This window comes from Epinephelus moara, chromosome 6, assembly GCF_006386435.1.
Source record: "Epinephelus moara isolate mb chromosome 6, YSFRI_EMoa_1.0, whole genome shotgun sequence".
Lineage (NCBI taxonomy): Eukaryota > Metazoa > Chordata > Actinopteri > Perciformes > Serranidae > Epinephelus > Epinephelus moara.
The window spans coordinates 5917179-5932601 of record NC_065511.1 but is presented as its reverse complement, the minus strand read 5'-3'; the positions used below and the strand labels follow the sequence as shown (position 1 = coordinate 5932601).

Sequence of the window (15423 nt, the reverse complement as noted above, 5' to 3'; positions counted from 1 at the left end):
TTCGGCATAATCACAAATGGTGAAATGCACTGTTAACAACCGAAAAAATACTAACTCACAAGTTTACTACCGCTCAGACTCACTACCACCTACTACTGCGCATTGGACAGAGGCAGGGTCAAGGACGCAGAGTCCCTCTCTTGAGGTAGTATCAGGCGATGTTGAAAAAAAAAAAGCGTTTTTAGAAGAGGAGCTAAAAAAAGAGCCACTTTTTCCTCTGAATTTGTGCCCTTATGTCATGTAAACCATAATAAATTGTGAATTAACTTCTCATATGGTAATTTTCAGACAAGGTTATGTATATATTTTTAAAAAAAATTAACCTGCAAGTTGCACTTTAAGTCACTGTGTTGTTGTAGTAATGTAAAAAAGCGCCACCAGATGGCAGGAGCGACATCTCCAGTACCATACGCAAATGTTTGTCTTAATTTGAAAGACAAACAGGAAGTGTTGAGTTTGAAATGAGGGAGCGATGCTTTAACTTTATCAAGGCAAACAGGAGTGGATAAAAAGTACATATATAAAGATACAGAGGGATTAATAAATAACGGCCCATTTATGATGTAGTCTGATTCAAATTGAGCAGGTAGCCTCTGCAGTTTTGGTAAGTAAAAGCCCCGCCGCTATTTTTGAATTTTCTTACTTCCGGTAAGTTAACATTCTTTGCTAGCTTGATGCTAATGGCAGTACTCGGCAGGTTGATAAAAGTGCCTCTGCTGTTTCACACCATCATTTCCCCCCTTTTGCTCTGTGTTTTAACATCCCTAGAGGAAATATTTAAAAGGCTGGGGTGTTGCCCTACAGTTGTTTATGGCAGCAGCTACTCAAAGTGACGGCTGTGACGGGGGCAGTCGTGAACGACACATGCGGCTTCGAACATCGTTAAATATGAGGCACTAATTTACACGAGATTAAACGATGGATTGTCGCTTATGACACTCCTTGTCATTTACAACCCATGCCGACACCGTACGTCGCTGCGTCGGGCTAGATTCGGGCTGATACCGTGTAGTGTGTACCAGGCATTAGAATGGCTAGAAGTTCACTCGAAGTTCAAATGGTTCCGAACAAGCGTCTCCAGGGGAAAGTCCACGTTTTATGACCCACCCACTACCCCAACCTGTTTCCTTACAGGAGCGCTTGAGACTGCTTCCCTAATCCTGTTGGGTTTGACCATTGGTCATGCGATTGCAGCCTTCTAAAAGACATGGGATGTGTACGAAATTTGGTGCATTACTTATCATGGGGAAATGTACAAACTGTTTATGTGATATGGGGATACATTGACTAGACCAAGAGGGCAAACACTGAGGACTGGTCAGATAGAGGGGGACAGGATTTGCAGTGAGTAAATTAGTGGCTTGACAAACAAACAAGTAAGGAAAAAAGGGATAAAAAAAATAAGAACAGGTTGACAGGTTAGGGGGTTAGTAAGTCTTATATTACTTTTTCAATGTGTAATAATTAATGAGTAAGTGATAATAGCCTATATTTGCAGTAACTTGTACAACTCACTATTTTGTCTTTGTGTGACTGTTAAGCCATTCTCATTCCAAAGTCATCGAATACTGCCACTTTGTCAGTAATTTCGATGTCAGACACCTGATGCCAAGAGCCAGCTTTTGTGGCGGTAGTTTGTAAAGTCAGTTTGGTCAGTTTGTAATGCAGCTGGATGGAACCTTGTGATTCGTCGCCAGTTGTCCAGATGGCCAGACGGCTGAACGGCACCTGTTGTTGCAGTATGATACTCTGATGAGTGGTGTCAGTTCATAACTGAGCCAGACAGCACCTGTTGTAGCAGTATGATACGCCGCTGGATGGCGTCAGGTGACACGCTACCAGTAAGGACCTAATAGAAGGATCTGGAAAGTCCCTATCGGGTGGGTGGGAGTGGGGGTGCATGGGTCCAATAAACCCCAGACTTTTACACGAGAGCCTGGTGTTCACTTCCTGTATGAATTCAGAGCCAACCAATGAGGGTTTTTTTTCCAAACCTAATCTTGTGCTTTTGTTGATGTCCTAGTGTTGGTATCAGCATTTCTGTTTGATCATGAGGAAAACTACAGTGCAGTTAGTCATTTGCTCTTGTTTTCAATCATGCAGCAACTGCAATAAAAGCTTATAATGTTTTGTATTTAAATGACATAATGTGCCTTGATTTTTTTGTGGGAGAATCCATTCCTTTTTTCTGGACAGCAATTAGGGAGTATGTTTATTTGGAAAAATCTCCTTTCCATTTTTGTCAAACTGATCATTAAAGGTTTGAATGTGTAAGCCAATTTTCTTCTGAATAAGCCTGGTTATTATAATTGAGATGCTCCTTCCAACTCTTATTAGGGTAATAGAAGGCTCTGTGTAATCTTTACGACTGGCTTTTGTTAAAGCATCTTTCCAGTGAAAATAATTCAACCCTGAAAAATTACTAATCAGTTGTTTCTCGTTCTTTCACAGGGGGGATATTTGAGTCCATTGAAAGCGGCCCGTCAGGTGCTGAGGAACTAGCCTTTAAATTTGCTTTAAACACAATCAACAGGAACAGAACCCTACTGCCAAACACCACGCTCACCTACGACATCCAAAGGATAAACATCTATGACAGCTTTGAAGCCTCCAGAAAAGGTATTTCTGTGTTTGTGATTGGAAGATCTGCCTCCAGTGTTGGCATGCTCTCAGCCGCTGTGTGTGTGTGTGTGTGTGTGTACATACACTGTATGTGTGAGTGAATGTGTGTGTGCACATGTGCTATGCCATAGCTGCTTTGCATTGTAAATGTATTCCCTGTTCGAAGCTTGCGAGCTGCAGTGGCTTAGATTGTGACAATTATAATCAGGCGAGGGAGAAATGGCTGAGCACTTCAAATGTAAACAGAGAGAATTGATTGGTTCCAGGTAATGACTCAGCGGCAGTAATTCAAAGACCTGTTTGGCCCCCAGAGACAGCCAATAAAGTGCTATAATCTATCAGTTTTGTGTGTGCATCAGGCTGACATTTCAAGTCTCTTATCAATTACAGGCCATTATATCCTGTCTCAGTGATTTAACCATCTCCCTTATATCAAATAAGGTGATTAGAGTGCAAAGTCGAGCTAATACAAAGATATGCAATTGTTTGTTTGTCCTCCGATTACGATTTTATTAAAGCAAGCTCAAATTGGTCACACCTTCAGCTTTAGCTTCATCTTTGTATTGTGGAATGTAATGTAGTAGAGGTTGTGTAATCAATATTAGTAGATATATCTACCGTATGAATACATTTATACATTTGTATCCACTACAGAGCAAGAAATAATTAGACACCTCAATAAAACAATGGGAATGAATGTACCCGTGCTCAGGCACTTTATTGAGCCACAGTTGGCCATTGTAATGTTGGCTGATTGTATTTGATGTTTATATGATATTCAATTACATCTTTTTGTTATCAGTTTTTAAATTTCTAGTCTGTTAAACTTATGTTTTTGGTCTTTATCTTAGCTAGTACACTATTCAGACAGCTTGCCTGTCTAAAGGCAGCCCAGTTGCCAGAATGTAAATGTACATAAATGTTGGCATTGTACATTTCTACAGACCACAGATACATTAAATGTGAACTTTTCATACATATTATTTTGTTTCTAATGTGACGTGCGGTACTAGCTGACGTTGTCATCTGGAGATAAAGAGCATGGTGGATGGTATGACACTTGAGATGCCTGCCAAGATGCAGACCACTGTTTGAAACCACCAAACAGCAAAATGATTTGTCTGTCAGGGAGTCACCACTGTATCCCTAGCCAGGATAGTGGCGGGAAAAGTGGGTGTTTTCTACCAAGACATTGCTGTTTCCTGCTAGGATAGTGTCACAAAAAGCTGTTTCTTATCCAGACATTGCTACATTTCTTGCCAGGACAGTGCCATGAAAAGCAGGTGTTTATTTAACCAAGACATTGCTGCATTTCCTGCCAGAATGGAACCACGAAAAGTGGGTGTTTTTTTACTGAGATGGTCTGTGTTTGCTGCTGGGAGAGTGCCACAAAAAGCTGTTACCTTTTACTGAGACATTGCTGCGTTTCCAGTAGGGATTGTGCCGCTAAACTAGGGATTTTAAGCCAAAACACTGGCTAATCTGTTCTTACCCAAAACAAAGTGTTTTTTGTGCTTAAACCTAACCACATGTTAACTACAGCGTTGCTGAAATGTAAAGAAATGTTAAGTTTCAACCACTGCATAAAAACATACAAATGTAACATAGCGTGGGTTGCAGAAATGTACAATGCCAACATTTATTCTGGCAATCGGTCTTGCTAAAGGACAGGTGTTATTCTCTAGTTTCCTGATAGTCAACAAATCCCATGACAAAACTTAATCAAAAAATACTTTGTGACAGCCTTACCCAGCCTATGTTTGTCAGCCCCAAGGCCACTGCCTTATACTGAAGATGTAGGTCTTTCATTTACAAATGAGCGTACAAATGTATGCTTTTATATAAATAAAAGCTCTGCACATGGGATTTTTCGATAATAAGAAAATGTTATATAATAATATATATAATAATATATAATATCACCACACTTATAATTAAAAATAAAAATGAAATAGATAGTAATTAATGCCCGGGCTGCTGGTTATATCATTTCAGAATTGACATTGCAGTCTGGGCATGTGCAATAGTTGCATCGCAGGATGTGCGAGTTTATGCAAATTAAAACATAAAATGCTACAACTGACACCGTTCTAATTTTCCATGACTAATGTTACTAGCCAAGCCTCTCCTCTCCCCTGTATTTTATAGTCTGGTGGCATTTGTTATGGGAAGTGACACTCTTGTGCGTGTGTGTGTACCGTTACCAACCACAACTGAACCGTCAAGTGTGGCAGGCAGACACAGTGAACTGGATGCTTTTCCGACGCTACAGTAGTCAGCAGAAAGTCTTTTGATAAGCTCAGGTTCAAGTAACGACTGAAAAAAAGCTGTGTTTTGTGTTTGCTGCTCAAAAGAAATAAAACCTGTTTTATGCAACATTACCATGACATCTTGTGACCATTCTCCTATGCAGAGTTGCTGGACTGTAAGTGCTAATTACTAGCTACAAGCCAGGCTTAAGCTAATTGAGTTAGCGTAAAGAAACCAGAGATCTCCCAACAATTTGGAGCCCAAGGCTGAAAGGGTAACAATAACACTAACGTTAATCCACAAGAGAAGTCTGTCTGATAAACAACCAAAGCACGCCCGCTAGTGGTCCACCACAACCTAAAAATGAGTGAGGAACAGGAAGGGAGCAACATAAGTGAGCCCCCTTATTTTAGGGTAAGCAACATGCATTAGCCTATTAATATGATATGTTAGGTCATTGACTTTAGCCTAGATTGATAGAGAGTATGATATTAATACAGTGGTGTCATAATAAATCATTCAGAGTGTTAAACTCCCTCCCTCATTTCCCCTTCCTCTCCCTCAGAAAAGTCTAAAGTGTAAAACTTCATTTTTTGGCTTTCTTATTCTTAGTCTTATTATTATTATTATTATTATTACTTTTATTTCCTATGCAGATGCACTCCCCAAACAAATCATGCCCATAATTATAGAATTATTTATTACTTACAAAAAGAGCTATTAAAGACGTCAGGTGAAAATTCCTGTATTTTTTCATATCACAATGTATTACAGTGTCAGTTTTTCCCATATTGTGCAGCACTTGATGTTGAAGACTATCAACATACATTATAAACTTAATGCTGAATTGTTGTACAGACATAATTCACAGAAGCCTTCTTCACATCTGTTGGTCAGCATGGCACTGGTCATCATGAACATATGCTGCATCACAGTAGGATGGAGCTAACTCATCAAATACTTCCTCTCTCTAGCCTGCGACCAGCTTTCTCTGGGGGTGGCGGCCATCTTCGGCCCCTCTCACAGTTCCTCAGCGAATGCAGTCCAGTCGATTTGCAATGCCTTGGGGGTGCCACACATCCAGACCAAGTGGAAGCACCAAGTATCGGACAACAGAGACGTCTTCTATGTCAGCCTCTATCCAGACTTCTCTTCCCTCAGCCGGGCCATCTTGGATCTGGTCCATTTCTTCAAGTGGAAGACGGTCACTGTGGTTTATGACGACAGCACTGGTAAGACCACAAAAACTTCCTCTGCTTTTGCTCCTGTTGTTTCAGTCCATCCGTCTGCTCTTGACTGGTCCAGCAGTTACCAGGTCGTGTAAGGATATTTTCCCTAATTTTCTTTTTACAGAGTGTTTTTAGGGTTCTGCTGACTTCATTTTACACACTCTGACTTGTATCCTACATTTTCATTCTCATGTATTTACTGTTTGATCCTATTTCTTAATACTATTCCTATATGCTATTTAGCAACCTGATTGAGGCAAATGCATTACATCCTGCGAAGGACAAAATATTTTTACAGTTCTGAATCATTGTATATGCGCTGCATGTAGAAGCAAGCAGAAAAAGATAAAGAAGTACAGCAGTATACATGACAACAACAAAAAAATCTATTTTTTATTTTATTATATCTCATGCATTTTTTTTTTTTACCAGTTTTTCACACCACATGGAACAAGTAGAGCAGTTAAGAAATATTAGCCCTGAGGAAGGTCAATGACCTTTGTTTGTGTGCGGCCTGCAGAAATGTAAGGTGAAATCTCAGCAGTAGGGCTCTGACACACTAAGCTGACCATCAGCCATTGGTCAATGTCAGACATGAGTGTCTGCCTCCCTGGTTTTGGTGGTGTGACCCATGTCTGCCTTTTTTTGGTTGAATCGGTGTCAGAGAGGGTGGAGCCTGTTGCTGAATGAAATCACTGTGATTGGCAGTTCAGCTCAGTAGACAAGAAGAGAACAGGAGTGAGGAAAGTAAACAAACTGCCAAAGCCAAGAGGGCATGACAAATATCAAACATGTCATATATGGTAAGACTATGTTTTTAGCCACTGAGCTCTTTAGCAGAGATATTCTTTGTTCTTTCAACACTGGGTTGTGTTGTTAATGTGCTGACTTGCATCTTGAATCCCGTTTATTTTCTGATGACTAGGTCTTTGATGTCAATTTGGTGTGTCTGGACCTTAAGAGAACCTAATTTGAAATCACACTGACATTTGTTATAATGCTACTACTATTAGGCCTACTAAAAATTCAGCAACGGACTGTGGTTGTTGTTGGTGATGTTGTTTACTGCATTTATCTAGATAGGTACACTTTAAAAAATATAATGTAATATCATTGATAATTTAAAATTTCTGACTGTCACTGCCTTTAATGAACTGGTGCAGGTCACATGCCACACAGCAGTGCTTTGAGCTAATTTGAAATTTGAAATGTGAAATTATGACTACTTTTTATGACTACTACATTTTTTACAGTCTTTATAAGTACAATATTTATTCACTACACAACTGTAGCACAACTGCATACACAACTGTAGCCTAATCTCCTCCTGTCTCCTGTGAGACGTGAAATTTGACATGTGAAATTATGACAAATTATGACTTAAAACTGAATGTTTTTATAAATACACTATTTGTTCACTACACAACTATAGCACAACTATATACACAACTATAGTCTAATCTAATGGCACAGTTTGCAGCCTGGCTGAAAGCACTTAATTTTTCTTGATTTTTTTGAAAAAGAGCTCTAAGGCTCTGTCGTGCAGCCCCCCCTTCACGGCGCCACTGGCGGCGCACATGTGAGTTGGTGACGGTGACAGCATGTGTGTCGGCTTCATCGAGTGTACCAAGTGCAGCACAATGCTGGTATATGACAGCAAAAAGACAGGGACCTCGACACTTAAGAGGCACACGACGAAGGCTTGCCATGGAAAGAAAGAGTCAGCCTTCAATGTCCACGTTCGTGTCCTCAAAAAGATGTCGGGTGTAAACCGGGCTCGGTCTGATAAGTACAGTTAAAGGGATAGGCTGGGCCGGGCTCGGACAGAACATGCACGGGCTCGGGTGGGGTCAGGCAGGATTTTTTGGGCCTGATCTAAGCTCTACAGCTTATACACGGAGCTGATGTCCCTTAAGAAAGCTGTTAATGAGAGACATAGTCACAGACTATGTTATTTGTGCAGACTGCTATCACAGCACTGGGGAATGCAGGAGAAACTTTAAGTGATGGCTTGTTAACTGCAATGATCCTGAAGGGCCTGCTGGAATCATTTAAGTTAAGTTTCACAGAGTTTAAAACAAAGCTAAGGAGCTACGAGAGCATGGAAAAGTTCAATGCCGTTTGCTCAGATGATGACAGCGTGATGAAAGTGAGAAGAAGAGACAGCGGGAGCGTTAACGTTAACCTTAGTGTCGGCTGGTCAGTCCTTCGGCAATTCTCTCGTAAGTGGGCCCGTCTTTCACCGTTCCTGTCAGTTGACAATTAATGGCCTCTTCATGTGTGAGGACAAGGAGGGCGTGCAATTCCTTGTCTCCTCAGTTGCTCATCTTTACAGTGTCTGTCAGGTTTGCGTTTCCCTCTTGCTACTAGCTGCTCATTCCTGCTCTCAGCTTTTCCTGTTAGTCCACCGCCAGTGGGTCGCACGTGCGGTGTCATCAACAGCTCCTCCCACAAGTCTTCAACAGCCCCTCCCATTGCGGAAGGCCGCCTCGGTCTTTTTAAACTAAAAGGGTTCCGCCAATATGACTACCCTACGAGGCGGAAGATTGGGCACCTCGGATCAACTCGCCAATCCGGCTCTGTGTGTCTAAACGCTCGCAACTTGCCGGCAAAACGGCCCAACATTTGCGGAAAATCTGGCAGTGTAAAAGGGGCTATTGAAAAGTCAAACACAACATGAAAAGAAGCAGCTGGGGTGGAGGCGGGTTGCAAAGTGGCTTGCACTCCTGTATAGGGCTCGCTGAATGAGATCTGCCTGTTGGTTGCATGGAAGGAATTATGTGATCTATCAGCGGACACCCTTCCATCAATCAGCTGATCCATCAGTTGATTGGGCTGCTTCAGATCAGCTGATGTAGCTGGGATGTGAGCTGAGCTTAACATCATGTCCTGCCTGAACTAATGCTATGCTCGGTTTTTGCAGATATTTGGCTACAAACTGAGGTATTACATTGACTGGATGATGGGGCTAGATGAAAGGTCAGGTGGTACAAATGCTATTACAATTCATCCTTACAATTCATCCTTCATGGAAATCCCCTCAGCAGATGTAAAGACATTTGACTTAACACCTTAAATGTCAACCTTATGGCGTTGCCTGAGGCAAAGTCAAAGGACCACCAAAGTCAGGACTTCTCCTCTGGGAGCCATGAATGTTTGTACAAAATGCTTTGCTGATCCATTCAATAGTTGTTGAAATATTTAGTCTGGACTGAGGTGTTGGACCAACCATCAGACTGACAGACTGACATTTTTCATACCTTGAACCATGCTGCTAGCATGGCAAAAAATAGCCTTATTTAAAGGCTTCATGTCTGTCTCCACACATTTCTGCCCCCTTTTTTTCATTCCGTACAGCAAAAAACATGTAACACAAGATTAATGATTTGCAGCACCACTTTGCTGTTTCCTACATTGACATGCCCATCCGTTGTTATATAATTGGTGAAAAATAGATTAAATTAAAGTTAAAAGTTTATATACAGCCAAAACTAATGTGAAATAGCAGACTGAGGATTTTGTTCAGGTATAGCTGAGTATTGTTACCATTTGTAGATGTTCCATAATTCATGGAAGTCAGAGAGCTTGTGAGGCTTTGGAAGACATGTTCTCCTCATTACTCAGGAAAGCAGACCTTGTTCAAACCTTGCTATTATTGCAGTCCAGGTCACCAGGCGACAAATAAGCCAGCAGGCTGGGTACATGTACCATATGCCAGGGGTCAGGGTGTGTGCCAGCCTGAAGACAGGCTGCCAGGCCTCCCAGAGCTCGCACACACACACTGGGACCAGTGTGGCCTGGATCACAGTACTGCAGTGTGTGTTCACTGTGTTTAGTATTCAGGCCAGCCAAACTCTGCTTTTTGGAGTCATATGCTAATTGCATGTACCAGATTACAAATGATCAAGGAAATCTGCAAATAGCAACGCGGAATATTGCAGTTCACGAACCCATTCATTTTCTTTTTGTAGTTATTTGTGGTGGCTGCCATCAGGGGCTGGGGGCTACCTCAGCATGACCTGAGTGAAAGAAAGGTCTCAAGTCCATCACAGGGCTAATACAGATACACACATGAACAGTGGTAGCAACTAAGTACATTTACTCAAGTGCTGTACAGTGTATTTGCTCCCTACATAGTCACTCTCTTATTCTTGCTTTTAGCCATGGGGAATTCAAATTGTGTGCTTCCCTACCCCGCATCCAGGTTTCACAGGAACCTGCTCATGTAAGTACTGGACATGTAGAACAGTTCCGTATAATTGCAATCACTTTAGTTGTTCTTTTATCTCAGACATGTATTAGGATGTTACATACCTTTAAGAATAAATATAATTGTGTTGCATGACATAACATTTTGATATAACACAGAAGGCAAAAAGCAGAGGTATAAATAATAAAATGAATGATGACTGAATTCTGTTTTCATGCTAGCTCCCTGCTACACTCACCACTGGGACACTTGAATAGAATGAAGCCATCATTTATATTATTAGTAACACCTACAATTTTTCTATGAGAACTTATGACCTCAGTTACCTCAATGGTGGCTACAGCCCTGAAAACAAATGATGATCTTTTAACATATGATGCACTGGACCTCATGCAGGAAGCAGTATATAAAGAAACTATCTCTTATTTTTGTTTGTATCCATGATTTGTTATTATTTTGTTAGTACTGATTGATGGCTGGGATTCATCAATGTTTTATTTTTGCTCCTTTATTAGTTAAGAGACAGTGCAATAGGTGCCCTAAGTTTTTGTTGAACACAAGGGAACATGTTTTAAATTTGAGGACATAAAAAAAAGCATGAATATCATATAATCAAATTTAGATTATTGTGTTTTAGGCTTATTATTATGATTGGATTAATACATTTCTGACCTAAAGAAATGCTACTTAGGTCCATTGATCCCAATTACTATAATTTCAGTTATGCCAGGTTCAGACTACATGACATTTTCATCCTTTCTCACTATATCAGATTGGGTGATTGTGGAGCCATAAAATCTTGTCATACCTTGGCCAACAGACATGACAAACTACGCGTTGATCCACGACCAATCATCCCTGGTCGTCTTTCATGACGACATCATCTGATTATTCTTGACCTATTTTTATCATTAATACTATTATTTCAGTCACTATACACTGTAGCTGTTTGTGTGTGTAGCTGAAATGTTATTGTAGTAATGTAAAAAGCACCACCAGATGGCAGGAGCTAATTGAAGTACCGCATGCAAACTATGCAAGTCACTGAATCCTCCATAAGTTCCTGCAAATGTTTCACGAAATACCTTTATATACGTTTTTAGAAAATAAAGTGATTATCTCAACCGAAATAAGGGGCTTGGACAAATCTACCTACGGGTATGAATAAAGTAACCTAACCTTACCTAACAGGAAGCGTTGACAGGGTGAATGGGAGCTGATTAATCCTTTGGGCCCTAGGACTTTTTTGGGGTATTTTTTTCTTTTTTCCGTTTTTACTCTGTTGTGATAACATCCCTAGCGGAAATATCAAAAGGCTGGGGTGTTGTAGCCATATAGTTGTCCAAGGCAGCAGATTGCTCTGTGTTTCTATTGGTCAAAGTGACGTCTGTGATGGGTGAAGATGGTAAAAAGATATCAATATGTTAGACTTAAACTACACAAGATAGTTGCGAACGTCACTCGTTGTCTTTCACGATTCGAGCCGACACCTATGATCAGACTGATACTGTGTAGTGTGATCCCGGCATTACTTTGCGTTCCTCCGGTGACAAGTGGTGGAATGTTAAGTACATTTACTCAAGTACTTAAGTACAAATTTGAGGGAATTTGATTTTACTTGAGTATTTTAATGTAATGCACCTTTCTCCTTCTACTCCACTCAACTTCAGAGGAGAGTACTGTATTTTTTACTCCACTACATTTATTTGATGACTTTAGTTACTTTACAAATTAAGATTTTTACACACAAACCACATGAAAATATATAAGTGCAGCTGAAATTATTAGAAGATTGCATTGGAAAGTTAATGGGATACTATTTTGATAATCATCCAAGTCATTTTTTCATAAAAATAATAAAAAGTTCAAGCCTCTCAGATATGAGAACCTTTCCTTTTAATTAGTTTGATTATTTTGATTTATGAAATTGATTTAAAGTTTGTGTATTTTAGTACGTAAATACATTTTGCTGATTGGACATACATATCTTTAACTAACATTTTCAATGCAGGACTTTTACAGTGTGTTATTAGCACTTCTGTAAGTAAAGGATCTAAACACTTCCACCATCACTGCTGCTGTGGTGCCATTTACAGCATCATAAATCTTTTGCCATTGCTGGGTTTTTTGTTTTCCTGTAATGTCAATACTGACGCTCTGGAAAATCACATGTCTGCTTTTTGGTTTATTTAACAGTATGTCAATTACACTACTGCAGAACTTCTTTTTTTAATCCTGGGCATGTGCCAGGATGTTTGGTGCATCTGGAGATGACATGAGAAGTTAAGTGTCTTGTAACGGAAAATTAAGAGAAAATACAGGGTTAGAGAAATTTTAAGAGAATGTTGCTGCATAAGTCCCATTGCAATAGAATGAACTACCCAGCTAACTGGCATGCTAACTCCAGTTACATCACTTGAGGACATTTATCAGACTTCACACAGATCCCACTAGTGACACAAAAGGCTATTCATGACTTATCATTACTACTCACATATGCTGTATTACTCCCCAACACCCATAAACAAACGTGTGTTGTGGAAAATTGCTTCAGTTTCCTGTGAAGCAAAATTTTGGATACATGTATTTTACATGATGTACTTTTCTTCTGTGGCAGTAATACTTTAACCTTAGTTCAAGATCTGACCACTTCTTCCTCCACAGCATATCTTTGCATACCTAACTTTACTGACATACAAAACAACATGCACATTTTCCTGGTGAAAGAAAGTGGCTGAAATGCATCAGATTGAACTGTACTGTGGTTCTCTTAGTGGTAAGTGTTGTTAGAGTTATCAGCTTTAAAATTTACCCTTTGCAAGCCGGTGAAATTGTCCCAGAAGCCATTTAAAAAAAAGACTGGAAGCCAAACCTGGACTCTTTAACAATGAGTAAAAATTTGAATTTGTAAAACTTAAACTCCATTACATATACAGTAGCATGCAAAACTTTGGACACCCCTGGTCAAAATTTTGTTTACTGTGAATAGTTAAGTAGAACTGATCTCCAAAATACATAAAGTTTAATATGAAACATGCTTTTCAACATTTTAAGCAAGATAAGTGTGTAATATTTTTGTTTCATGCAATTTTAGAATGAAAATGAAAAATGAAAGGAGCATCATGCAAAGGACATTTGAGCTCTTGGACAACTTTTACAGGGTCTCAGACAATGATTAGCTTGTTAGAGCTATGCCTTGTTCACAATCCGTGTTTGAAAAAGCCAGGTGATGCAAATTACAAAGCTTTATAAATATTCTGACTCCTGCCTGAAACCTTGTCCCATCAATAAGCAGCCATTGGCTCCTCTAAACAGATGCCTAGCACTCTGAAAACTAAAATAACTGATGCCCACAAAGCAAAAAAATGGATTCAGTTAACCCTATGGGCCCGAACGACGCAAAGTACGTCCAAATTTACACCTTCTTCTCTCTGGATTTTCTCCGCAACTGTGCGTCATAGCGAGAAGCCATGCATATCATGTGAAACAGCGGAACCGTAGCTTTCCGACAAGATGAAGCAAGTCCAATTATTTCACAGCGAAAAAAATGATAAAGTCACACTAAAAATATGTATAACAAAGCTTTCATACAGGTTTGCACACAGATTACTCTTGGATTGGTTACTCGCGGGTCGCACAGACATGCCACGCATATCACATGAAAGCGCAGGACCGGAGCTTTCCGATGATACCAAACACATCATTGTGCTGTCATCCCATCACGCTATATACAGATCGATTGTCTACAAAATAAAAACCTGACAAATTTCTTTAAAATCCATTATACAGATCTTGTTATCAGTCACTTCATATAGTGAGGAATAATATTATTACTATTTTTCTATTATCTTAGATGTAAATATTGCATGTTTCCTTCAAATAAAACACGTTTGATTTGTGAATGAGTCAATGGAATTTCTTGCAATAATGAAAAAATACTGGCAACTATGTCCGCATGGCACAAACCACATGTTTTGGACAACTGTCACTGAGTGACAGAATGTCCCAGCATCATGGTTCTTATATTGCCAGATTCCAGAGAGTGACAGAATGTCCCAGCATCATGGTTCTTATATTGCCAGATTCCAGAGAGTCTCCCGTCTTCATATATGGCAGAATATGTCAACTTCCAACTTGCTATGGTGAGAAACATATAAAAATGTAAGAATTTAGTAACACAGATTTTTTTTTCATTGATATAAAAATAAAATACAGGCACATAGTAGGACATGTAATGATGGCAAATCTGGTTAGCCCAGATTGTCCTGGACAAAACAAGATACAGCATGTGTATGTAGCTTTTATAATAACTGTGATATGAGTTTAAAAGTAAAGGCAGTAAAAATACCCCAAAAAAGGCCTGCGGCCCCAAGGGTTCACCTCCAGGAAATTCTGGAAGCAAACTAAACACTATCTGTAAAAAAGCTGAAGATGAAGAGAGGATGGCTTTTACAACAGGACAATAATCCTAAACACACCTCGAAATCAACAATGGACTACCTCAAGAGGCACAAGCTGAAGGTCTTGTCATAGTCCTCACTCCCCTGACCTAAACATCATTAAAAATCTGTGGATTGACCTCAAAAGAGCGGTGCATGCAAAACAGCCAAAGAATCTCACAGAGCTCAAAGCCTTTTGCAGGAACAATGGGTGAAAATACCCCAAACAAGAATTGAAAGACTCTAAGCTGGCTACAAAAACTGTTAAGAAGCTGAGATACTTGCCAAAGGGGGCGCTACTAAGTGCTGACCATGCAGGGTGCCCAAACGTTTGCTTCAGGCTCTTTTCCTTTTTTATTATTTAGAATAGCAAAAGATTGAATCTAAAAAGTAATCTTCATTGAAATATCCAAGAAATGTGTTATCATTAACATTTTGCCCTTTCAAAATCAGGTCATTTTTTACTTGCTAAGTGATACACAGTAAACAAAATTTTGACCAGTGGTGCCCAAACTTTAGCATACAACTGTATCTTTATTTGAATATTTACTTCATGAGCACAAAGACTATGGTGGCCTTTCAGTTAACCAATATCTAGAGAATGTGTGAGTGAATGTGTGTATGTGTGTGTGTGTGTGTGTGTGTGGGGGGGGGGGGGGGGGGGGGGGGTGGA

General features: G+C 39.8%; 1 protein-coding gene across 1 annotated transcript in view; it reads left to right on the top strand.

Annotated features, from left to right (window-relative positions):
- The window catches only part of grik2 (glutamate receptor, ionotropic, kainate 2), a 426471-nt gene that overhangs the window by 120894 nt on the left and 290154 nt on the right, over positions 1 to 15423 (top strand). The window contains exons 3-4 of the mRNA XM_050045772.1: positions 2452 to 2619; positions 5847 to 6104. Of these exons, the coding sequence (XP_049901729.1) occupies positions 2452 to 2619; positions 5847 to 6104 (426 nt within the window). The remainder of the gene's footprint in view (positions 1 to 2451; positions 2620 to 5846; positions 6105 to 15423) is intronic.